This window comes from Poecilia mexicana, unplaced genomic scaffold (assembly GCF_051168715.1).
Source record: "Poecilia mexicana isolate PSO_F unplaced genomic scaffold, ASM5116871v1 scaffold_19, whole genome shotgun sequence".
Classification (NCBI taxonomy): Eukaryota; Metazoa; Chordata; class Actinopteri; order Cyprinodontiformes; family Poeciliidae; genus Poecilia; species Poecilia mexicana.
In genome coordinates, this window is record NW_028263388.1 from 24,904,574 (window position 1) to 24,928,334 (window position 23,761).

A 23,761-nucleotide genomic window follows, 5' to 3' on the forward strand; every position below is an offset into this window, starting at 1 on the left:
AGTTTGTAGGCAGAGATACTGCGGGCGGGCAGGGCGGTAACGGCTGACGTCAGGCCCAAACACTGGTCCATGTTGGAGGAGAGCAGGTCCAGCAGCATGTGATGCGGATGATGCTCCATCCTCCCGGACAGAGCCGAGCAGCAGCCAGATGCTTCCAGAGGGAGAACATCCGAACATCTGGACCCGCTCAGCAGAACATCCGGGATAAACACGAAGCATCTTTTACTCATTTTATTATAAAGGCCACCGCGATCACAAAGCAGTATAATGTATGATCATTATAGGAAGGTATTTATAATTATAAGAATAATTTGTAATTATTGAACCGCAAAGTCACAATTATTGAGTAAACTCATTATAACACAGTACCTCATAATTATCTCAATTATAAAAGATTATATCTACTAAGAGTAGCACTACTGCAACATATATTAACTCAAGTAAAAGTAAAAACGACAGTATTTTGTAAAAATGCTGTTTGAGTATTGATCAATATCATAACATCTGATTATAAAACTGATGTCATTCCCGACAAAAATAGAAAGTTATGCGCAAATGTTGATATTTTAAAGACAAAATTATATATAAAAACATACAGATAAACAAATATAATTACAAAATAATAAACTCAAACATAAGATATACTTTTCCACATAATTTTTTCCAATGTAACTTAAGAGGTTTTGGTAGTTTTAGTGATTTTTCTACAGACAGAAAATAAAACTACAAAGATTGTGAACAAACACGAAGTATCACTGCAATATAAATGTGTGTTTGGTGCGTTTTTTAGTTAAAAATGTTTTTCATTCAGGGAATTGGTAGAGTGTCCAGAAATTTAACTCAAGATTATCGATAATTCATAATAAAATTAGTAAAATAAAAGTTAAAAGTACAGAGTAACTAAAGTAACTTTTCCTAAAAGTTATGTAAACCCCAAGATACTTTAGTGATTATTTAAAGTGAAAATAAAAAAGTAACAGTAATTTGAAGGTTGATGCTTTGTGGAATTACTTCACTCAAATAAACAGTAAATTATGAAATATTCATACAAATTTAACAACTTTGAAAAATACATTTTGGATAAACTTTAAATGCATCTGCTCTAAATGAGAAAAGAAACTGATGTGAGTTTTCCCTCTGCAGAGATCTTCTATAAAACAGTTATTTTTGAGATTAGCAGTTTTATTATTTTTGATATTTAATTGCAGTGCAGTTTGTTTTATTCTTGTATTCTGAACTTTGACCTTAATTTAGGCCTGCAGAGGTTTAGACTTAGATGCTCAGATGGGGAACTGGAACTAAAAATATTAAAATGAAATAAAGTTTAATCAAAGTGAATCTGTGACTTAAAGTGGAGAATATTTTTACATGAACCCAGGTAGGCAGAAACTTTTTTCCAGCTCTGTACACACATTTTCCAACAGTTATAAAAACATTGAAACAGAGCAAAGTTTACATTAAGCTTGTAAAAACAAACATCAAGGCTTCATTATAGTGTCATCCGATTTTTATAATACAGATTTTCACAATACAAAAGACCCTTGCTATCCAAAATAGAGACAATCATGAGTCAGCCCAAGCAAAACAGAAATATATACTCTAATTATGTTTTAGCAAAACATGAGACTGATTTAATAAAAAAAACAACAGAAATACCTCCTCTGAATATCTTCATCCCCCAGATCAATTATCAGTATGGAATAGTTAATTAGATATATGGATCACAGAGAATTTACTCTCTTACAGATGCATAAATTAGGCAAAATATGAATATATAAATATCAGATTTTGGCTTAAACTGAAGGCAGATTTACCGGTAAAACTTGGGAAAGAATGTCGAAAACATTCTGATTTCAGTTTCTTCTGCTCCAAAATGAACAAAAACCCAAAATGCTGCAAAACACAAAGAATGATGACAGCAAAGACCCAATCACAGAAGCTAACATGTAAAACAGCCGTCATTCACATCTCTTCCAGCGGGGGGAGTCCGTCAGAGCGGCTAGTAGTCGATGGCGCGCAGCGCGGCCAGGCTGGACGCCAGGCGGCGCGGCAGCAGCTTGGCCGTCTGCCGGTAGTCTTCAGGTTTGGCTCTCAGCAGCGTGACGATGTGCTGCAGCGTGCGGGACGGCTGCAGGCCCAGAGCGTCCATCACGTTGCTCAGATACTCTGAGGGAGACAAACCCAAATGATTCCACACACAACGACAGAACCAACAGAACCTGGAGGCGTTTCCCGGTCTCCGTACCGATATCTGTGGCCAGCTGTTTGGTGGAGTGAGGGGAGAGACGGGGGATGAGCAAGATGGCGTCGCAGTAGGTCTGCATGGTTGCCCTGGCGATGGAGCCCAGCCAGTAGTCAGCTGTGTTGTCCAACTCAGGAAGGTCATCGCCTGAGACAACAAGGGGAAAGTTTCTGTTAGTACTGAAGACCTGCGGTGGAGTACGATGCTGCGTTCACACCCAACGAGTTTCACACATAAAACGCCTCCGACGCTTCGAGTTGGACGTGTTTGCACTTTGAAGTCAGACGCTTCACATTTTCCTCAAGACCTGCGTCAAAATCGCTCTAGACTCGCCTTGCGATGAGCCGCTGTCTTCCGTACCCGGCCTGTTCGTACAATGATGCATAAAATTGAGAGAGTGGAACCAAATCATTATGTAGTGAAAGATTCTGCAGTCGTAACAGAGGCTCAGATGTCTTTGCTGAACATTTTATGTTCCGTTTCTATTGAACAAACTACGGTGGCAGCTGATAACGCGTTGGAGCCTCTCGCCTTTTATTCCTCTTCTGGTTGCTTTCAACAATGGAGGATCTAATACTGAGAGTATCGAGGTTTTATTTACTGAAATCAACAAAATGCTGCTGTCAGGCGCGTGTTTGAATTTACCAGATAATTCAGAGATGTTGTGAGTTTGACAAGCTAACTGGGCGCCGACAAAGGTCGCCGTCTCACCAGAGCCCAGTTTGATGGCCTGCTAACCTGCATGTCCTGGCAGGACACCACCTACAGGCCACTGCGTTACATAGCAGAGCCTCTGATTGGTTGATCCTCTGCATCCAGAGACAAAAGTTCAGATTTTTGAACTCCAGTGTTGAACGCTCAAAACGTTTAAATGCTTTAACGCACCGCGCTCCTGACACGCATCCACTTAGTCTCTGAACGTAAACTGAGATTTCTTTTTTTAAATTGTGAGACTAACGTCGTTATATTACCAGAAGAAAGTCATGAAATTGCAAGAAAAACGTTTTATTAAGAGAAAAGCTTTGATAAAGTGATGAAGATCTGATGTGACCATCTCGTCATGCAGAAATGGAGCAGTATAAATTCAGCAGACTAAAATGAGGAAGAGGTGACGTACCCTGCTCCGGAGGGAACGGCAGCTTCCCAGCATGTAAGGCCATCTCTAGTGCCGGGTCCTCCTGGGTCACAAAGGGCTCCAGGTGGAGAGGCAGAGACATGAGGTACTGTCCAATCTGGAGAGGAGAGAGAGTCGCTTGAGCCGGATAAACAAAAACAGCCTTTATACGCGTCCATCTAGGCTCCAGTGTTCCAATCGAGTTTTGCACTAAAATATTATTTCATCCATCAAATCAAAGCTGCTACATTACATCAATCAATTCCTCATGTATAACGACGTATTACAGCCCAAACAGAGAAACACACAGGCGGAAAAACGGAGTAAATTTCAGCCACAAAACTCTGAAAGTTTCTATAAAAAAAAGTGAAAAAATTTCCCACTTTTTAAAATTTCCTAGAAAATTTCAGAGTTTTTTCACTTTTCAAACTCACATTTCCTTGTTTTTGCTAGAAAATGTCTGAGATTAATCTCATACTTTTTTTTTAGCTTATTTATGGAAATTTATTGCGATAACTTCTGGAATAATTCATCATCCAGCAAAATCTGTTATCATGACAGGACAAGTTGTAATGTGATAAACTTCATTTTTCCTTGAATCCCCTTTGAAATTAAATCAACTTTGAATCACAGACAGTTTTAAATGAAGACATAATCTTACGTTTGTGATATACTCCTGTGGTGACAGGCTGAACGTAGGCAGGTCTTCAGTGTAGCTCTCTCCAATAGCAGAAGCGTCCTGACTCTAAACCAGAGCAACAGGAGGCCAGACTTAAAGAAACAGGACACCCAGCACTCCAAAGTAAATCTAGCTAAAATTATACCCAATAACACCTGAAATCAAATCATGTGGGAGCCCGACACGTACTCACCTCCATCTTGGAGACGAGGCAGAGCTGGTGTTTGATCTGCAGGAAGACGGAGTCGAAGGCCAGCTGGTTGGCCTGCTGGTTGAGCCTGGTCAGAGCTGATCTGGGCTCAGCCAGCAGGCTGGAGTTCCCCGTCCCTTTTTCCTGCAACACCACGTCATTATTTACCAGAAGATCAGCAGCAAGACGCTCAGTGCCGACTACAACCTGCGTCCTACCTTCAGCGAGAACAGGATCTCCATCAGGTTGTTGTATTCGGCCACATTGCCCCTCTGGAGGTAGTTGTACTCCTGCCAGGGGTTTTTAGTGGCGTTTTTCCTGTCAGTGGAGCTGGCCTCCTGGATGCCGGCCAGGCTGCGTGGGCTGTAAGACTCCGATAAGTACTTACCCGCTGTGCCCAGGATCCTGCAGTGATCATAAGCAGCATTTTTTATTATTTTTTTACTCTTAAAAACTGAAACTGGGTTCGATTTGAGAAACTAAATAAAAACAGATGACAGGAAGAACGTTTCTCACTTGTTTGACAGCTGCTGCTCAAAAGCTCCGCACTGTCGCAGCAATTCTCCACATGTGGCGATGATCCTGTGAAACCCGTGCAAGTTACCGATTAGTGAGTTAATCTAAACTTCATCTCATCGATCGACTAACTGATGAGCGGCCATTTTGTTGCTGAATGCTGAATTTAAATAAACATAATTAAATTTTAACATCATTTTTAGCTGTGTTAAATACTGACTGAATAAACAGAAAATTTTCATTTCCTCTAATCAATAAACTTACATTTATAAAATATAACAAAACAGGAATCGGCTGCTGACCAGAAAAATAAAAAATATTTAAATATGTGAAACACAATGAACATACAGAAATTCTGTCTGTTACCAAAATAAATAAATAAATCAACCTTGCTTTATTTTTCTGTTTGCCCTCCGCTTTTCCGTCAACTCGTAGCACGTCAGACATTTCTGACGTCGCTCCGTCACACGCAGCTATTAAAGAGTTTATCCAGGGTTCATGTTTCAAACCAAACAACATAAAGTGGACTTTACATCCCAAACCAGACCCTATTTGGACCGTTTCTCTTTCCCGTTTTGATTTCGCACCGCCATCTTTGATTCAATATTGACCAGCGGCGCCCTCTGCTGTGTGGAGGCCAAACTACAACATTGAAAGGAGGCTTAAGTGGATATTATTATTGATTTAAGCTAATTTTAATAGAATAAACAATTAATCGACAAGTAAATCAATCAATCGTTTTCATCCCCATTTGGATGAACTTTGTTTTAAAAGCAAACTCACCGGACTGAGTTCTGGAAGGAGGTCCAGTCCTCCTGGAAAGCAGAGGAACTTGGTGTCTCCTCAAGTCTGCATTTCTTCCTGATCGACTGGAGCGTTGTAGAGAAGTCTGACACATACCTGAGTTTCAAAGGAATAATAGGGTTATTCCAAGGAATATGTCTGATATAAATTTAAATTAGAGCTAGGCGACATGGCTTAAAAACAAAATCTCTGATTTTTTCACACCAGGTTCGATTTTAATTGATTTTCTTCTTGCTTTCTTTTCTAAGAAAGACATTTCAAATGATGGAAAACATTCTCAAAAAGCGGCTTTTATTAAGGCCAGTCTGCAAAGAATGTAGTTTAATTACGAGAACATTAAAAGTCAAAATATTAGCACAATAAAATCGCAATTTTACTAAAACGTCTTAATATTATGAGAGTAAAGTTGTTTTAATAAGATAATAAAAATAATAATTATTTTCTGTAATTTTTTTGTCTTTGTTTTTGTTCGTGTTCAATAAGATTACTACTTTAATCTTCATGGTAATATTACAATACGACTTTATTCCTGTGTTCCTACAACTATTTTCATGTAATATTATGACTTCTAATAGAAAATAATGTAGTTTAACTGTAATATTTTATCATATAATTCAAAGTGTAAACAAACAGAAGCTGTATAACAAGCATGACAAACAAGATGGCCGCCCTGGTCGTGCTGACATCACCTTGGACCCGACGACTGTGTAGGTGGAAAAAAATAACAGATTTTCCAAAACTTACATTTTCAAAAACTAAACATTTGATTAACTGATCAAATAGATTGATCGCCCAGCCCTAACTGAAGCTGGAAATGAGAAAAGCATCTTTACTTGGTGAACAGGGCTTTGAGAGCTCTGAGCAGGCCGCACACGGCGAGCCCATCGGTGAGGCGGACGCAGCGCTCCACGGCGCCGCTCGCCAGCCCAAACAACTTCCCCACAGAGTGGCTCAGCTCCTCCACGCAGTCGATCACCTCCCCGTGTTCCTGAGCACCACACACAGAGCCCTGAGCGTTACAGAGAGACGGCTGGTTATCTGGTGGTTCTGTGGCTGAGCGGCGGTCTGACCAGAGGAACGGCGCTGATCTGGATGAGGAGGAAGGCCTCTTCCAGCTCGCCGTACTGCAGCTGGTAGGACTTGTACGGGTCGTAGAGCGCGCAGACCAGTTCGTTCACCTTCAGCAGGTTATTCTCACCTGGAACAAAATATCCACAACACTTTCACTTACCGTCCGTCAACCTCAATTTTATTTTACTCAGATTTTAATGGAACCTGTCAAAATAATAAATGTTACTGCATGATAAAACGTCCCAGAAGTTTTGCAGTAAAACAATAGTGCTGATGTTTTGAAAATATTTTCATAATAAATTGTTTTCAGGTGATTCAATATAAAAATTAATGACATAATAACATAAGAACACATTCTCAGAGATCAATAAACTTTTAATTCTGACAAACATTTAACAAAGGAACTGGAAGACACTTTAAATATCCAAAATAAACAAAACAACAAAATGAAATGTAAACTAAACTGTCCTTCAAAAAAAGGATATTGAGACCAAAACACCAGACTGACCATTTTTCTCATCCAGTTTTTGGTAGAAATAGAGAAAAGAGAACAATTATAAATTATGCAAATGGAAATTATTGAGCTTGTTTCATTTTATCATGCTTTAATTGATTTAGGAATGGGCAAAATAGAGCAAAATTTTAAATATTTTATAACTAAAAATATAAAAAGTGTGGAATGAATTTGTATTCAGCTCCCAGAAGTTTATAAAATATTCAGATTCTGAGCCGTTCATCTTTGGAAATGCGTTCAGTCGGATTGCAACACTTCTCAAGTCTTTTCATAGATTCTCAGACCAGACTTTAAATAGGCCATTATAATAACCAGTGATTATGTTTTATCTAACTAAATGTTTAATTAAAAATAAAATATTCTTGTCTTGGTATATAAATTTAAGATGAAATCAAACTCATGTGTTTTGTGGGGCTGAATACGTGTGCCTGCCACACTTTTGAGATTTTAAAAAACCAAATTATGAAACCGATGTTTAATTTTTCCTCCATTTCACAATTATGAGCTACTTTTCCTCAATTTATCACATGGCATAAAATAAAACCGACAAAAATTGCAGCTTGTGGCCGTGACATGAGAGAATGTCGCCGTCCAGGCAGCGTTCGTACGAACCCAGGTGTGGGAGCATGGCCGCCTCCAGGCTGTGGCCGAAGGTGGAGGTGGTTTGGTGGAGCTCCAGCAGGCAGTCCAGGCGCTGCTCCTGGGCGGCCCGCTCCATGGCGCTGCTCAGACACACGGGGATGGACGGCACCATGGCCCCCAGCGTCTGGATCAGCAGAACCGTCACCACTTCGTACGGGTTCTTAAACACCTGGTGCGGTTTAGCATCACACAGTTTAGCACCAATCATCACTCAGTCCAAACCAATCATCCTGGTGCTGCAGCAGGTCTCACCTGGCTGCTCCACTGCACCTGCGCGTGCCAAGTGGAGAGCAACGTGTCGTAAAACTCAGACAGCTGCTGATTCAGGCTGAGCTCGCTCTGAGAGAGATCCTGCCATATGCTCACCAACTGGCCCTGCAGACAGCAAATCAGACAATATTCCACATGGATCATGTGTTTATTAACCTGACAGATGCAAACAATTAATTCACTTACAATAAAATGTCCATTAATGGTTTATTAGATTATAATGAGTTCAAATCGATCAACTAAAAACGTCCTCTTTTCCCTTTATTTAATGGTGTAGTTTAGCCGCCATCCAGCAGAGGGCGCCGCTGGTCTTCCTTAAGCGAGCCAGTTGGTACAACATGGCGACCATGTAAGAGAAACGGTTCAAATAGAGCCCGTTACTAGATGTAAAAAGCACTTTATGCGCTCCTGTTTTTAAATATAAACACTTATATTGACGAGTCGCCGTCCAGGCGGCGTTCGTACGAACCCAGGTGTTCGTACGAACGCCGCTTAAGTCTTAAGTTTCATCTTAATAGCGCTCATTCAGCCGAGCAACATGGAGGAGTAACGTTAGCTTCTCATTCAAAGATTTGTGTTGTGCTACGAAGGTGAGGATGTGACGTCAGCAAAGCGGAGGGGTAGTAACGTGATGAGAAAAAAATCTGATGGCAATAAGCAGGGCTGACATGAATTCATGCACTTCATGGAGCGAATTTTAACTTTCCTTAGAGAGCAAAGCTACAGACAGTACTAACGTATTAACATGTGTTTGTTCACAGGAAACTAAGTATTAATTTACATATTTTATTTTTATATTCAGCCATCTAAGAGGTTCTTGTTTTTTGTTATATTTTATAAATATATCTAAGTTTATTAATGTTTATTCAATAAGTATCTAGTACAGCTGATAATGCTAAAATTCAACACATTTTTTAAAATTTGATGATGTTTTTTTTATTCCGCATATTATGAAAAGTGTATCTATCCCTTTGCTACGTGAAGACAGCCGGCCTTCTTGATACAAGAGAAAACTCAGATTTTAAAGAAAATGGCCAATTATCAATCAATCAAGCCAATAAGATCAACTTGACCTTAATTCGTTAATCATTAACTTGCATCCCTATTCCTTGGTGTGATGTAGTAACTTGATAAATCAGGTTACTAAACCTGACTAATGAGTCAGATTACTTGACTTAAACCTGTTTTAGTAACCTGATAAATCACGCCCAGTCCTGAGCTGGACAACATACCTTGTGACATTTATAGTAGTACGCCAGAAGCTGGGGCATTCTGTCGATCTCTGTGAAGACTTTAACAAACACCTTGGCCTGACCTGCAGGGAGAAGAGCAGGTGAGTGTCGTTGATGCTGCGGTGGGGAGGACGGAAGGAGGTGGAGCTGGATCGTTACCTAGAGACATGGAGTTGAAGGTTGCTACTATCTGAGGACTGGCCATGGCCTCCAGGCGGTTCTTCAGCGCCTCCAGGTGGACGCACTTCTCAGAGTAGTCCGGTGTGTCCACCAGCATGGCCAGGCTGTTCTGCATGCTGGTCAGCTTGGATGAAATGACTTCCAGGTCCTGAAAACACACGAGTCTGATAAGACTAGAAGCATAACGACAGCACAGGACATGACCGAGTGAGTCAGGATGCTTTGATACAACACATGAACTGATATTAATATACAGCTGATAAAATGAACAAATTAATAGCTGCCTCTGCATCCAATAAGTGTTTCTTAAAATTAAATATTGAACATTTTTTCACATTTTTCAGGATTTTGCAATTGTTTTTGTGCTTTTCTGGTGATAATTTAGAAATATCTGCAAGGAATTTTGCAATATTTCCACCTATGTATGACAGTAAACGTCACTTTTTAGTACTTGCCGTATTTATCATCTGACTGTAAGTGAAGCTGAGGCAGCAGTGGAGTACAAGAAATATTGCCCTCTGCAGATGGAAGTTAGCATCACAACAACCCAAAGTTTTTGACCATTTGTGCAAAAAAAATAAATAAATAAAATTAGAATAAACTCATAATTATGCATTAGTGCAAAAATTCATGGAAAAATCAAAAGATTTTGCATGAATTTCTGTGAAAAATTGCAGGGTTGATGTAATTTGGCAGAATACAGATAAAAACTGCTTTAATTTGATTGATGAAACAATATTTAAGCACAACTGTCACTTTGAAGGTTTTATTTGTGTGTCCCTCTGGAGTCTAAAGGGCCACATAAAAGCAGATTTGGCCCCTGGACCTTCAGTTTTACACATAGAGTATTACAAAGACACACTAATTACATACATTTCTCATTTGTTATTTACAAAAAGGATCTAATCACATAAAGCTCCATATGATGAAGTGAAAGCAGCATTCAGAAGTGGGTTTTTCACCTGAGTTTTGAAGGTTTCCTCAATGTCTGCGCTCAGGGTGCTCCATTTATCCGCCTCCTGCAGAGCCTCAGCGGCCAGCTGCATCCGACTCTTCACCTGATCTATCTCCACCAGGACCTGGTGGGTGTGAGATCCACATCGTTTATTCAAAACAACTTTATGTTCTGCTTGCCATGTGCCTTCTTCTAAAGCAGCTGCCACACACCTGCATGGATTGCACGGTGTCCTGCTCAAACTTCTTTATGTCCTCCTTGACGAGGACCATCTGCTCCTTCAGGAAGGACGCCTCCTGCTTCAGCGCCTCCACGTCCCGCAGAACCCGGGGCATGTTCTGCAGCGCCTGATTACTGCTCTCTGCACACAGAAACAGCCAGCCGCCGAGTCATTAACATACACAACAATAAACCTAACTGGGTGTTAAAACCACTGACACAGTCTGACACAACGTTAGCATTAGTTTCAGTATAATTCCAACCATAATAATAATAATAAGTAATATTACAAGTTCCTATTTTCTAGCAAATCTAGTCCAAGGGCAGTGATGAAGCTGAAGATTAGCCATTTCCAGAATCAGAAGTAAAGGGCAATTCCATCTAATTTTTTACTAACCTGAGCATCTTTAATCTGCTGTAGGTTAAAAACTACAAAACTTAAAACATTTCATAGCTATTCTACACTCATTCTCAGATACTTAAAACCAAATATGTGATTAGAAAAACCTTCATTTGATCTGTGAGGCTTCAATAAAGGGCAATTTCAGCATCTTACTCACATCTGACCCACACTTCAACAACTTAAGCTTAAAAACAGCAATGCCCAAACACTTCAAAACTGGACTAAATTACTCATGCAAACTCAGATTATTATTTGTGAAACTTTTATTTGATTGATGAGACTTTATTAAAGGGTGATTTTAGCTCTTTTTATGCATCTGGACCAGATTAAATACCAAAAATACAACATCTGGACTCTTTTAACCTGCACTAGATGATTCTACTCTAATTTCAGAATATTTAAAGTTTGTTACACTTTTATTTCATTTGTCAAAGTTCAATAGAAACTATAATAATCCAGCCATGACTTGAGCAAATCCTGCTAGGCCTGTTAGACATCCGGCTAGTTTAAAGCCAGTGAAGACATTTACTGAGGCACTGCTGTTTGGTTATAATATCTGAATATGTTCTGTTTTCTGGTTACTGACCCTCGATAGCATTGTTGACCTCCTGGATGAAGAGCTGCAGCTTCATCACCAGAGTTGCTGCATGAGTGTCCGCTTTCCCCGGAGCCTCCTTCTGCACCATCTTGAAGGCGCCGTTCACCCAGTCCTTCACATCGAAATCATCATCCAGGAACTTGGAGAAGTCCATCTCTCCGCTCCCAGAGCTCACAGCCTGTTCCCCGGTGTACAGCCAGACCCCTCGGCTGTCATCGAGCCATCCTGGTAACCTCCGGGCTAGCTAAGTCTTCCCAACCAAAGGCTTCGACACGAATATAAAATAAATAGCCCAGGAAAAGGAGATGACCATTACAACCAGATAAAGCTCTAACAAAGCGACGGCCTCCTCCAGAGTTATTTTTAAACGTTTACTCACTCAAAAGCTGCAAAGTACACATATTTCACAGTGGCTAATGCTAGCAGAGCCAAACTGACAACAACTTCCGCTTGTGCTTCCTATTTACCTTCCCCGGAAACGCATGAAAAGATCACGGCCCGACTAAAAATCAATAAATAATTGTAGGTATTGGGGAATCGTAATTATTATTATTAATTAAATTTTTTGTATATAAAAAATGTGTAACCTCACATACGGAAGAGGATTAAGGCCATTGTGAAAAATCATTTTCTCAAAATTTTATCAAAACTATGAAGAAATACTCATTTTTTTTCTCTCAGTGGCCTTATTCCTCTTCTTTACTTATTAGATATCATAAAATAACATAAAAACAATTAGTTTGATGTTGTTTCACAAAAACACAACATTCCAACACATAAAATTAACATTCAATAAAAAAAGTTATTATATGGTGGTGGTTGGTCATGTGACAGTGACGCAGCTCAGGATTTAGGGTTTTGGGGTTTCAGTGGTGGTTTTCATGGTATTGATAAGTTAGGAAACAATATATCAGTAAATACCTATCGGTAATCGGCCTTAACGGTAATATCGGATATTGATATCAGCCCAAATTTTCAGTTCTGTGGATCTCTACTTTGCACTCCACAATAGAATATAACATTGTATTGGTGGTTAATAACAGTTAAAGCTTGGATTAGGAAGCATGTAACTTCTGTTGAAGAAAAAAAAACATTTAATACAAACCTAACGTATAAAGACATCAGTTTTACTCTTCCAGTAATTTTAAATGTTGTGCTTTAATGATTAGGGCGACGTGTTCCTATCAGCTGCAGCAGATAAGTCTCATTATTCACAGTCTGCTCCATGAATGTTATGCAAACCAAAGCAACTACATGGAAAGTAGAGCTGGAGAGGAAACCCTGCAGGGAGAAGTTATCCGTCAGCCAACCTGAGAGGACCAAGTCATTTCTCTGACACTTAGAAAGATGGGCGTTATTGACGATGTTAAGGACACGCTGTCCAAGGCGGTGTTTAATCCGTCCAGCTTGATGTCCGGGCGAGGCGGGCTCCACATGGCTCAGATCGTTCTGTGTCTGGTCACCTTCGTCCTGGGAATGTTCAGAGGAGGGAGCAGCCATACCTACTGGATCTACGCCATGTTCACCTGGGCCTTCTGCCCCATCATGACCCTCATCATCTCCGTCATCGAGATGTTCGGGCTCGATGTAGTCCTCAACATGTTCTGCATGGACTGGGGGGACTTCACCACAGGGATGGCCATGTCCTCCTCTCTCATGACCGTCTCCGTCGCCATAACTTACGCCAACTTCTACGCCTGCCTGAAATGCCTCTACGGCTGGATAGTGAGCGTGTTCGCCTTCCTGTGTGGCTTCCTCTACGTCCTGGAAGTGGTGAAGGACAAGTTCCTGGACAAGAAGAAAGGGAGCTACCTGGCAGCTCTTCCCGGGTTCTGGAAGGTTCTGGAGGCCTTCGTGAGCTGCATGATCTTTGTGTCTCTCACCGGTTACAGAGACAAGCCAGCACTGATCTTCTGTGTCATCGCGTACATCATCCCCTTCCCCATCCTGCCTCTCATCATCGCCACCAACATCTTAAAAAAGCTGAAGAAATGTTTGCCCTTTAACCTGGACAGGTTTGTCTTTGTTTTCCTGGTGATCTCAGTCGTGCTGTACATATTCACAGCCATCATGTGGCCCATTTTCATGTTCAGACACAATCCACGGCCCAGCGACTGTCCCCCCAGCTTTTGTATTTGGGCCATTCAGTTCATGGTTGCATTTTTTACTTATGTGAATCTCATCCTCTTTTCATTGGACCTGATTTTTACTCTTCTCGGCATCTGTGACTTTAAGCGAACATAAATATTACGATTTTTTTTATAGTGTCAAAGACATTTGACCTGAATGTACAGAAAAGCTCCACTGTTCTTTTTAATAATATTTCCAAAGATGCTGTGTTGTAATTCCAGCATAAATAAGGTGAATACTGCATGTCTCTGCAACTTATGTCCACACTGTAAAACATTTGAGCTGCATTTAGTTGGGTCTGCTGTCTTCTGCTCTGCAAGTCAAATAAATTGAGAGTTTTAGATTTTGAAGCTAAATGTGTGAGTTTGTGAAAGATAAACTTGCAGTAGTAAGTTGTGTTAACTTTTTATTAATTTTGTCAGAGTTGAATAAACAGAGTTTTTAGGTTAGCACTTAGTGTGAACAGATCAATGTAACACACTTCCATCTCAGGATACAAAAACACACCGCTAAGCATTCTGGGAAATAGTTCCCACTCCTTTTCTTCTTTCCATTTTTTTAAGGCAAATGTTTATTTTAATTGCAGCTGACAGTTTGCAAAGCTTGGGGATAATGACTTTGCTTCCTTATGATGCTCTGGTTGCACCTCAACAACTATTATTTTTTTATTTAATAAAAATGATTAAATTAATTAAATACAATAGATAAATACATGGGTGTATATTTTTATATTTAACATTGCAGAAGATAATTTTTGTTTCTGCCGTGGCAAAATTAATCTTTTTTTCTTTAAATGTGCTTCTAAATTACAAATAGGTCTAAATGTTATTAATGCACACAACAGTTGGTAGTGAGAAACAGCTTTATTTCCATGTGTTTGACATCATTGGAAAGCTTAGAAACCACAAGTTTCACAATATGAAAGTTACTCAAAATGCCCTGAGATGAACTGTTCATGATAATAAGTCAGTTAAGAGACTAAAACTTTCATTCAGGTTGTGTAAATTAAGATGTTGTGTTAAAGTGAGTGTTTGTTAAAATGATCCTCGGCCCGAACCTGTTTGAGAAACTCTGATCTGAAGTTACAGTTGGTCCCATTTTGCTTCGTTCCAACTACAGTTCAGGTCCGTTTGATCATTTTCATGTGCAAACTGAGCACCAACTCAGACATTTGAATACAAAGCAGATCGCACCGCTGTGCTGGAGTGAGAGGAGTTTCATTACGACGGTTCATCCTTCAGTTCTGGAGCAAACGCAGCTTCTTCCTCAGAACCTCCAGGACCTAGAAACCCAAACCCGGCAGCATGTGTGGCCCGTTCTCCGGCTTCCAGGGGATTATTCGCCTGGTGGAGATGATATCCAGCGCTCTGGCTCTGGCCGTCGTCCTGTTCAGAGGCAGGATGGTCGCCCCCTGGGGCGTTTGGTGTGAGTTCGTCTGGGTGTTGTGCATCGTCGTCCCCTTGGTGCTGCTTGTGGTGGAGAGCAGAGGCTGGCACATCCTGCTGGCGGCCTTCCTCCCCAACTGGGCCGACCTGACCCTGGGCCTGACAGCCGTGTGCTGCATCTCCGTGGTCTCCGCCACGGTGGCCTTCGCCGCCGTTTTTGTCTGCCTCACCTGCATTGGGAACATCCTGTGCTTCGTCTTCTCGCTGGTCGCCACGGTGTGCTTTCTGGTCGACGTCATCAAGCAGAAGACGGCGTTCGGCAGCGGTTACATGTCCAGCCTGAGAGGAACCCTCCGCATATCGGAGGCATTTGTCGCCTGCATGATCCTCACCGCCGCCGTCGACCATTTTGTGAGAGGGGAGTGGTTCTACAAACCTTTCGGGATGATACTGTGCGCCATTATCTTTGGAGTTTGCCTCCTGGTCACCGCGGCCATCATCGTCCTCAACCTGCTGAAGCTTCTGCAGTGTCTGCTGGTGTTCAGGCTGAACCTGGTGGAGTTTGTGTCCAACTTGGTGGCGGTGGTGCTGTACCTGCTGGCTGTCATCCTCTGGACCGTGTTTGGCTACAGACGCTACAGGCACAACCCTTACACCTGCATCAAATGTTCCTACGCAGACATGAATGCCGTCACGGTGGGAAGCGCTTTGAACCTCATCCTTTACATTGTAGACCTGGTTCTGTCCATTAAGTCACTGTAGAAAAGTTCAGCTGTGACTTCACTGTCCTGGACTCCATCACTTGGTGAATGAAGACAAAAACAGCTGTGAAGTTTGGCTAGAGAATAATTTTATGTGACTGTCAGGTATTTTTGGTTTAGTTTCTGGTGCAAATATCTTAGTTCACTTCAAATAAGACAAAACTAACATTTCAATAACTTTCTAAGCTAGATGTAGAGGCTTATTTTAAGTAAATAACTCCTTAATACTGATGAAAAGTTCTGGTTCCACTGGTGCTGTTACCTAGCAACCCCAGCCGTTGCCTAGCAACCCAGTTCTATTTCCACTGGCAGATTATTTCATTTATAACAAGACATTTTTTTTCCCATGTTATTTGTGAAATAATCTGCCAGTGGAACCATTTTTTTTAATCAATAATAAAGAATCACTGACTTAAAACAGGATCCTATGTCTTACTGACATTTGATTTGAATGTTTTTGCACTACAAACTAGACCAAAAATACTTGGTAAGGTTTGGTTTTTGCAGTGAAGAAGAGGAAATAAAAGCTTGTTTAGGTTGATAATTCCTTAATATTGGTGAAAAAGAATTAGTTCCAATGGCAGATTATTGAATTTATGACATTTTTCCCATATTATAAGTGAAATAATCTGCCAGTGGAACTAGAACTTGGTTGCTAGGTAACGCTGGACATGGCTGAGGTTGCTAGGTAACAGCACCGGTAGAACTAATTCTTTTTTTGTCAATATTAAGGAATTATTTACTTACAACAGGCTTGTATATCTAGATGAAAAGTTACTTTTAAGTTAGTTTTGTCGTATTTAAAGCGAATTAAAATATTTGCACAGATTAAAATACTTGGTGAGTCTTTGTGTTTTTGCAGTGAACTCAGCCGCATTTCACAGACTCATTATATTCAAATCTTACTGAGCCTCATTTGAATGCAACAAAACTGAGATAATAGATGCAAATTTCTTAACTCCTGAAGCTCCTTGTTTAAAAGTTATAAACCCTTCGAGTGTTTCAGTTATTAAAAGTCCGGTTACGATTATAACATAATAACCCTTTATTTATAAAAATGAAATGACAAACGTTTTCCACCGGCGCCCCCTTCAGGTCGACTCTGGCTCCTCCAGCTCCGCCGTCGCCAGTAAACCCTGGAAGCTGAAGTAGTGCGAGTTGCAGAAGACAGGAGGCTTGTTGGGCGTCGACCCGACGACCTCTGGCTTCAGGGAGGCAAACGGGTTGGCTCCACTGCCCTTCAGGTCCATCTCCAGCTCCAGCAGGATTTGCAGACTGTAGGTCATATCTGTCTCACTGCAGAGAGACGACAGACCAGCAGCTGGGACAAAAGTATTCACACACCCTCAACTTTCTAACAAGTAGAAACAAAATGATGCTTAGTTTTTAACATCTCTTTGCAAATCAAAATCTAGAAAGTGCGGCTTGACAAAATGCATTTATTTTCTTTTATCTTCGCATTATTTTATTAAGTAAGATTATTTGTCATGCCAACTCTTCGTGCTTTACTGAGGAATTTTATTTAGAACATTTTTTTGCCGCTGGGTGGATGTGACCTTTTTACTGATGATTTATTTATTTATTGTTCCTAAATGGCATAGACTACTTTTTGAATTGTAATAAAGACTTCTGTAGGAACCAAAACTGCATATAATGTGAATTTGGGCCCAGAATTGTTCAGAGGGCCACAAATGGCCCCCGGACCACACTTTGGACACCCCTGAATTTATTACATATTTATCTAGCTGCATCTGATTTCTGGATCAAATTCTGGTGTTTATGGCTCCAAATGAGTGGAACTTACGTCAGCGAGGTGAACATGGAGGGAATCTCATAATCGCGGAGGAGCAGAAGGGTTGGCAGCCAGCCCTGGTCCAGACCCTGACTGGCATCAAAACCTGGAAATATAGAGTCAAATAATTACTCTCATTTCTAAACAAATTTATTTTCACGTTTTATGTAAAAATGCTTAAATAATTTGCATTACTGTAAATTATTTAATCAGATATTTTAGGCCTAATCCACTGCAGATGGATATCTGGGGAAAACAAGTTATTTTTTAAACACTATTTAAAAAAAAAAACTAAAAATGATTATGAAAACTCAGACTGTATTTATGAAAACTCCTTCTATTTATGTTCCAACGTATAAAGCAGCTTCCCTTACTGAGGATTGTCACAATAAGTAATTAATCGATTAATTGGATGATAAATTGAAACAAATTCAATAATTTCCATTTGCAAAGTTTAGTATTTTTCTCATTTCTTTCCATTTTTACCACTAATTGGATGATAAAAGTCTCCTGTCTGGTGATTTGGTCTCAACTAAGTGATCTTAAGGACAGTTTAGTTCATAATTCATTTTATTTGTTTATTTGTTGTTTCCTTTATTTATTTTGGAGATTTCAAATGTCTTCCCCTTCCAGTGTTTAATGTTCATTAAAATTTTAAGTTTATGTCTGAAAATGTTTTCTTGAAATTATTATACCATTATATTACTGAAAAATGTTCTAAAACATCAATATTATCATTTTCATTTTGGGCCAAATCAAAAATCTGAATGTTCTTAAAGGGCCGGTTGGGTCAGAATGTAGTAATGAAACCCATTAAAATGTTAAAATATTAATAAATAGCTGTTTGTTTCAGCATTCAATAAATGTTTCTCAAAATTAAATAATCATTGATCAGTCCCTCCGTTGGTTTTGTTTTTGTTTATTTTTTGCAATTAAGATCACAGATTCTGTTTCCACTTTAGAAATACTTGTAAAGATTTTCAATCAGAAAAAATGTGGGAATTTGTTGATTTTTGTTAATTTTGTGGATTTCTGAAAACCTGGAGGGACTTGATGATGTAATCTGGAGTCTAAAGGGCCACATAAAAAGCTACGGCGGGCCAGATTTGGCCCCCGGGCCTTGAGTTTGACACCTGGTTGATCTTGATGAGTTTATTATGGTTCTGGTCCCGATGACTCCGTGGTTCTGACCTGGATTAAAACCGACCACCAGGTCCGGTTTGGCCGCCTCCTCCTTCTCCACCAGCTCCTCCCAGAAGTGGTGGTAGAGGCCCCGGTAGGCGCTGACGTAGACCCTCTGCTTGGGGCCGAAGGCTCGGAGAGGGGGCCTCAGGATGGGGCCGTCCGCCACCTCGGGCCCCACCATGACCACCTCGATGCCCTGGTGTCCAGGGAACACGTGGTTCAGCTCGTCGTAGTCGCTCAGCTTGGCCGCCAGCGTCTCGCCGGGCCCCGCCCCCACCAGGTGGACGGTGAGCGGCTGGGAGGCCGGGCTGAGGCCGAACAGCCTGAGGCCCAGGGCCACGGTCAGGGGCCTGGAGAAGAACTCGCTGCAGACCCTCCAGAGCGACTGCTTCAGGTCATCATCCCCAGGTCGGGGCCGGCCGGCGTCGGCCCATAAATCCTTCATGTTGGCTCCACTGACGATGGCGTCGAGGCGGGATGAGAGGTCGCCCTGCATGGAGAGCCAGTCGTCCCAGGTTTTCACCTCCGACCCCGGCTTTGACCACTTCTGTGTGGGGAACGGAAGGTCGCCTGGGGGACAAGAGGAGAACCGCCATGAGGTCAGAACCGCCATGAGGTCAGAACCGCCATGAGGTCAGAACCGCCATGAGGCCAGGATGGACTGAGAACCGTAATGAGGTCAGAACCGCCATGAGGCCAGGATGGACTGAGAACCGCAATGAGGTCAGAACCGCCATGAGGTCAGCACCGCCATGAGGCCAGGATGGACTGAGAACCGCCATGAGGTCAGAACCGCCATGAGGTCAGCACCGCATTGAGGTCAGAACCGCCATGAGCCCAGGATGGACTGAGAACCGTAATGAGGTCAGAACCGCCATGAGGTCAGGATGGACTGAGAACCGTAATGAGGTCAGAACCGCCATGAGGTCAGGATGGACTGAGAACCGTAATGAGGTCAGAACCGCCATGAGGTCAGGATGGACTGAGAACCGTAATGAGGTCAGAACCGCCATGAGGTCAGGATGGACTGAGAACCGTAATGAGGTCAGAACCGCCATGAGCCCAGGATGGACTGAGAACCGTAATGAGGTCAGAACCGCCATGAGGTCAGGATGGACTGAGAACCGTAATGAGGTCAGAACCGCCATGAGGTCAGGATGGACTGAGAACCGTAATGAGGTCAGAACCGCCATGAGGTCAGGATGGAATTGAATTTTGAAATTATTCTCAAAAATTTTCTACAAAGATTTTCTAGAAAAACAAGAAAATTTCTGAGTTTTAAAAGTAAAAAGTTTGCTAGAAAAACTCAGTTTTAAAAATGAACATTTTTAACTTTTGATACTCAGAAATCCCTGCTTTTTAAAAAAAATAAAATAAAATAAAATTTCTGAGATTAAACTCAAACTTTCTGAGTTTATTGGTGGAAATTTACTATTTTTTCTCTCTACTCCGGCCCTAATATATGATTGTGTCATTGCCTTTCAGTGCAATTCCTGCTTCACAGCACAGTCTGGGCTTTCTCCCATTCACTTGGATTCCTCCAGCAGAGTTTCAACCAGGCCAATCAGCGAACAGAAGAAGTCGTAAACGATCATGTTGGTTTTCTGCGCCGTTTCAGAACAGTAGTTTTAGAAGTGGAAACAGAGCCGTTCAGTCCACACTTAAAAATACAGAGTTAGCATTAGCCGCTAATAGCAAAGAACAAGCGTCTGGTTTTTACAAGGTTAGCTAACTGGAAGAGATATTTTTTGTCACAAACTATTTATTACCTTTGAACAGAAGCCATTCAACAACTCTGTCAATCGCAGCTAAACGCAGTTGGGGGCAGAACTTCTTGTGTTTGGACCAATCCTCCCTCTGACAGTCTTTACAGCAGTAATAAACATTTAGACACCTGGAAAGGGAATAATGGACAAAAGGACACAAAGACGCAGCTCAGTGAATTAAAATACCACCAAATGTACGTATTAAATAGATTTATTACACATAGAGTGATGTAGTTCAGGGATTTATTTCTTCCTCATATTCCCCACAGTGATTTCTGAAGTATATGTTTAAAATAAAATGTTTGAAATTCTATTTAAATGATTCTGGCACTAAGATAAAGATAACACTCCATCAGAAGTTTAAGCATCACAATAGCTGCTGCAGTTTAGCAGGAAATGGGGAAGGAACATGACATAATTTGGGGTAAAGCTACAAATAAAGCAAATCCACCTGTGGACATTAGCTGTCCAGAAATTGATGCAGGTGAAGTAAATTAAAGCAAAATTACAAAAGTTTTAGTATAAAAAAAATTAATAAATTATTAAAAAAAAAAAACCTGGCTGGGTCCATCTGCAAAACTGGGAACTTCCTTTGCTTTTACTTACTAAACTATGAAGTGAAGCTATTTCAAGGGTTGGAGCTTCAAGATCCAACATACAGGATGAATCCTTTAGTATGAACGAATCTATAAAATACATTTGATTTTTTAATTGAATTACCAATAATGTGACTTTAACCTGACGTTCTCATTCACTGGGACGGATTTCCTCGTTTGTTCAGATATAATCTGGGTTATAATTTTACCTGGCGCAGCGCTTCAAACTCTGTGACTCTGAAAGCTGTTCAGGCCGTTTCTCACAGAACGCGCAGATTTTAAAAGATTCCTCCAGTTTCTCAAACATTTCCTTCTGTGAGTGGAAGGCCAGAGATTTACCTGAGGCCTGCTGGACGGTCCTGGAGAAAACAAAAACAAAACTAAGAGAATAAAGGAACAAAAAAACAAACAAACTGGTGAATAAACCAAGATAAGGCTTTAAAGGCTCCCAGGCACAAATGGTGTGTGAATATTTAGGGCCTTAATTTTCTGTGACAGAAAAAGGGAGTAAATTTCTGCCAAAAATCTCATAACATTTTTAGATTAATCTCAGAAATTTCCTAGAAAAAATAAATAAATTTCTGAGCTTCAAAAGTATTCAACAGAAAAAAATTAGTCAATTTTGATATTCAAAAGTGGAAAATTTTCTAGAAAAAAATCAGAAAATGTAAGGTTAATCACAGTAATTTTCTAGAAAATGCGCTAATTTATGAGCTTTGAAAAATTAAAATTTTTCTATTAGAAAAAATCTGACATTTTTATATTAATCTCAGAAATTTCCTAAGAAAAAATAAGGAAATTTCTGAGCTTGAAAAGTCAAAATTTTCATAGAAAAAAATCTATTTTTTGACATCAATCTCAGAAATTTTGAAAAACAAATAGAAAAAAAAAACTCAGAAAATGTCTAAAACAAATTTTCGAGGGGGTGAAAACAAGGACATTTCTGAGTTAGAAAATTTTACATTTAAATTGGACATTTGAGTTTAAAAAGTAAAAAATGTACTAACACAGAACTGTTGAGATTAATCTCAGAAATCTTCTAGAAAAAAACGAGGAAATTTCTTAGCTTGGAAAATTAAAAAATTGCTTGGAAAAAAAACTTAGCAATTTTGACATTAACCTCAGAAATGCTGTAGAAAAAAATCAAGACATGCGAGAATAAAGTCAAATCAAGAAAATGTCTGAGTTTCACAGGTAGAAAATTTGCTAAAAAAAAAAAAAAAAAAAAAAGAGAGAGAGAAAGAAAACCTGAGACATTTTGAGATTAATCTCAGAGACTTTCTAGAAAAAGCTCATACGCTGTATCTATGATGTGAAGGTTGCTTAAATGCTGCAGGTTCAGAATGACGATCCGAATATCAACTAAATCAGAGACCCAAACTCTGCTGCAGGGTTTAGCGACCTACCAACAGGTCACATTTAAATGTTGCTCCATGCAATCAGTCATTTTAACGATAAAGCAAACACGGAGCAGAGGAAGAAAAACGGCCGAAACGCTCCTCTTACCTCTGAGTCTCCGTCATTTTGAAGCTGCTAATGGTGTAAAACAGCCGCTTCTCCTGCTGGGCTGATATATGAGCTGCCTGCAGATGCAACACCTGCTGCCAGGCTTCTGGAAACGTCTGACAGCGCCAGACAGTTCCAGACTGCATGAGAACAAAAACCCTCCGTCTGACAGAGAAGATATGAACACGACCAGATCACTAATTTATCTTGCAGAAAACTTCCTTACCATTAAACAACAACAACCTTCATTTGTGTAAGAATAAAAAAACATTGCAGAAGTCTTAAGTTTCAAACCAGATCTATGAACTTTTCCTGCCTTTACTCTCTCTCTCCACTAGAGGGCAGTATTGCTAGTTAAAGCCAAATGTTATTTTTTATACCAAAGTGCTCTACGGTTTAAAACAGATCAAAACAAGAGAAAAACAATAACTAAATAAAATAAAACTAATAATAATAATAATAAACAGAAACAACAGCAACAACCAACTGAAACGATTTCAATATCAATTGAATCTCATGGAAAAACTCACTTTAAGCAAACAAAAAAAAAAAAAAATTAAAGATAACATTCAGTTGTACATATCTTCCCCACAATAATAAAACAATGCTGAGAATAAAACAAAATCCACTGCAAGATTTCAAAGAATTCAACATTAAAAAGCACTAAAGAAAAGAAACTCAGTTCTGCTTTGTGTGTGTTTGGGTTGATGACATCACAAAAGGCACCAGAATGAGGCTGGTCAGCTGGTTTTAGCTAACATTAAACCACAGGAGCAACTTCTAATGCATTTCAAAAAAGATGCTGAATTTGAGCTACAGTTGAGCTGTAAAAACATCCAAACAAATTAAAGTCACTGTATAATTATAACGTCTGATTTAATTTATTAAAATGATTTAATTAGGCAGACGAATGCAAAAAGTTAGGAGGAAATTGTGTTTTTTAAAGGATACAATTTAAAATGAGTAAATTATATAAACACAAAATAAGTTCAGGTATGTTACCAATGTCAG

General features: G+C 40.1%; 4 protein-coding genes across 5 annotated transcripts; 2 read left to right on the plus strand and 2 right to left on the minus strand.

The window, feature by feature from the left end:
* Positions 1-1,307: 1,307 nt before the first annotated feature.
* cog7 (component of oligomeric golgi complex 7) lies at positions 1,308-12,099 on the minus strand. 2 transcript variants are annotated; one of them, XM_088016527.1, is made up of 18 exons: positions 12,009-12,068; positions 11,618-11,894; positions 10,622-10,770; positions 10,417-10,533; positions 9,434-9,602; positions 9,275-9,357; positions 8,025-8,147; positions 7,743-7,941; positions 6,616-6,743; positions 6,379-6,533; positions 5,525-5,641; positions 4,742-4,807; positions 4,444-4,630; positions 4,229-4,369; positions 4,018-4,101; positions 3,360-3,474; positions 2,246-2,389; positions 1,308-2,166 (listed from the first exon to the last, which is right to left on the minus strand). In XM_088016527.1, exons 2-18 carry the CDS (start codon positions 11,781-11,783, stop codon positions 2,000-2,002), a joined length of 2,310 nt encoding a protein of 769 aa, XP_087872653.1. In that variant the 5' UTR covers positions 11,784-11,894; positions 12,009-12,068; the 3' UTR covers positions 1,308-1,999. The 2 variants fall into 2 exon arrangements, with proteins under 2 accessions (XP_087872653.1, XP_014844210.1); XM_014988724.2 differs by having other exon boundaries at positions 11,618-12,099.
* An 835-nt stretch (positions 12,100-12,934) lies between these two features.
* On the plus strand, positions 12,935-14,109 carry LOC106918730 (myeloid-associated differentiation marker-like protein 2). The gene has a single exon (XM_088000936.1). The coding sequence runs from the start codon at positions 12,977-12,979 to the stop codon at positions 13,871-13,873; it is 897 nt and encodes a 298-aa protein (XP_087857062.1). The 5' UTR covers positions 12,935-12,976; the 3' UTR covers positions 13,874-14,109.
* A 954-nt stretch (positions 14,110-15,063) lies between these two features.
* LOC106918737 (myeloid-associated differentiation marker homolog) lies at positions 15,064-16,003 on the plus strand. The gene has a single exon (XM_014988722.2). The coding sequence runs from the start codon at positions 15,064-15,066 to the stop codon at positions 15,904-15,906; it is 843 nt and encodes a 280-aa protein (XP_014844208.2). The 3' UTR covers positions 15,907-16,003.
* A 923-nt stretch (positions 16,004-16,926) lies between these two features.
* Positions 16,927-23,586, minus strand: LOC106918736 (putative protein MSS51 homolog, mitochondrial). The gene is made up of 6 exons (XM_014988721.2): positions 22,751-23,586; positions 21,454-21,603; positions 20,652-20,776; positions 18,889-19,452; positions 17,710-17,803; positions 16,927-17,201 (listed from the first exon to the last, which is right to left on the minus strand). Exons 1-6 carry the CDS (start codon positions 22,894-22,896, stop codon positions 16,997-16,999), a joined length of 1,284 nt encoding a protein of 427 aa, XP_014844207.2. The 5' UTR covers positions 22,897-23,586; the 3' UTR covers positions 16,927-16,996.
* Between the last annotated feature and the right edge of the window lie 175 nt (positions 23,587-23,761).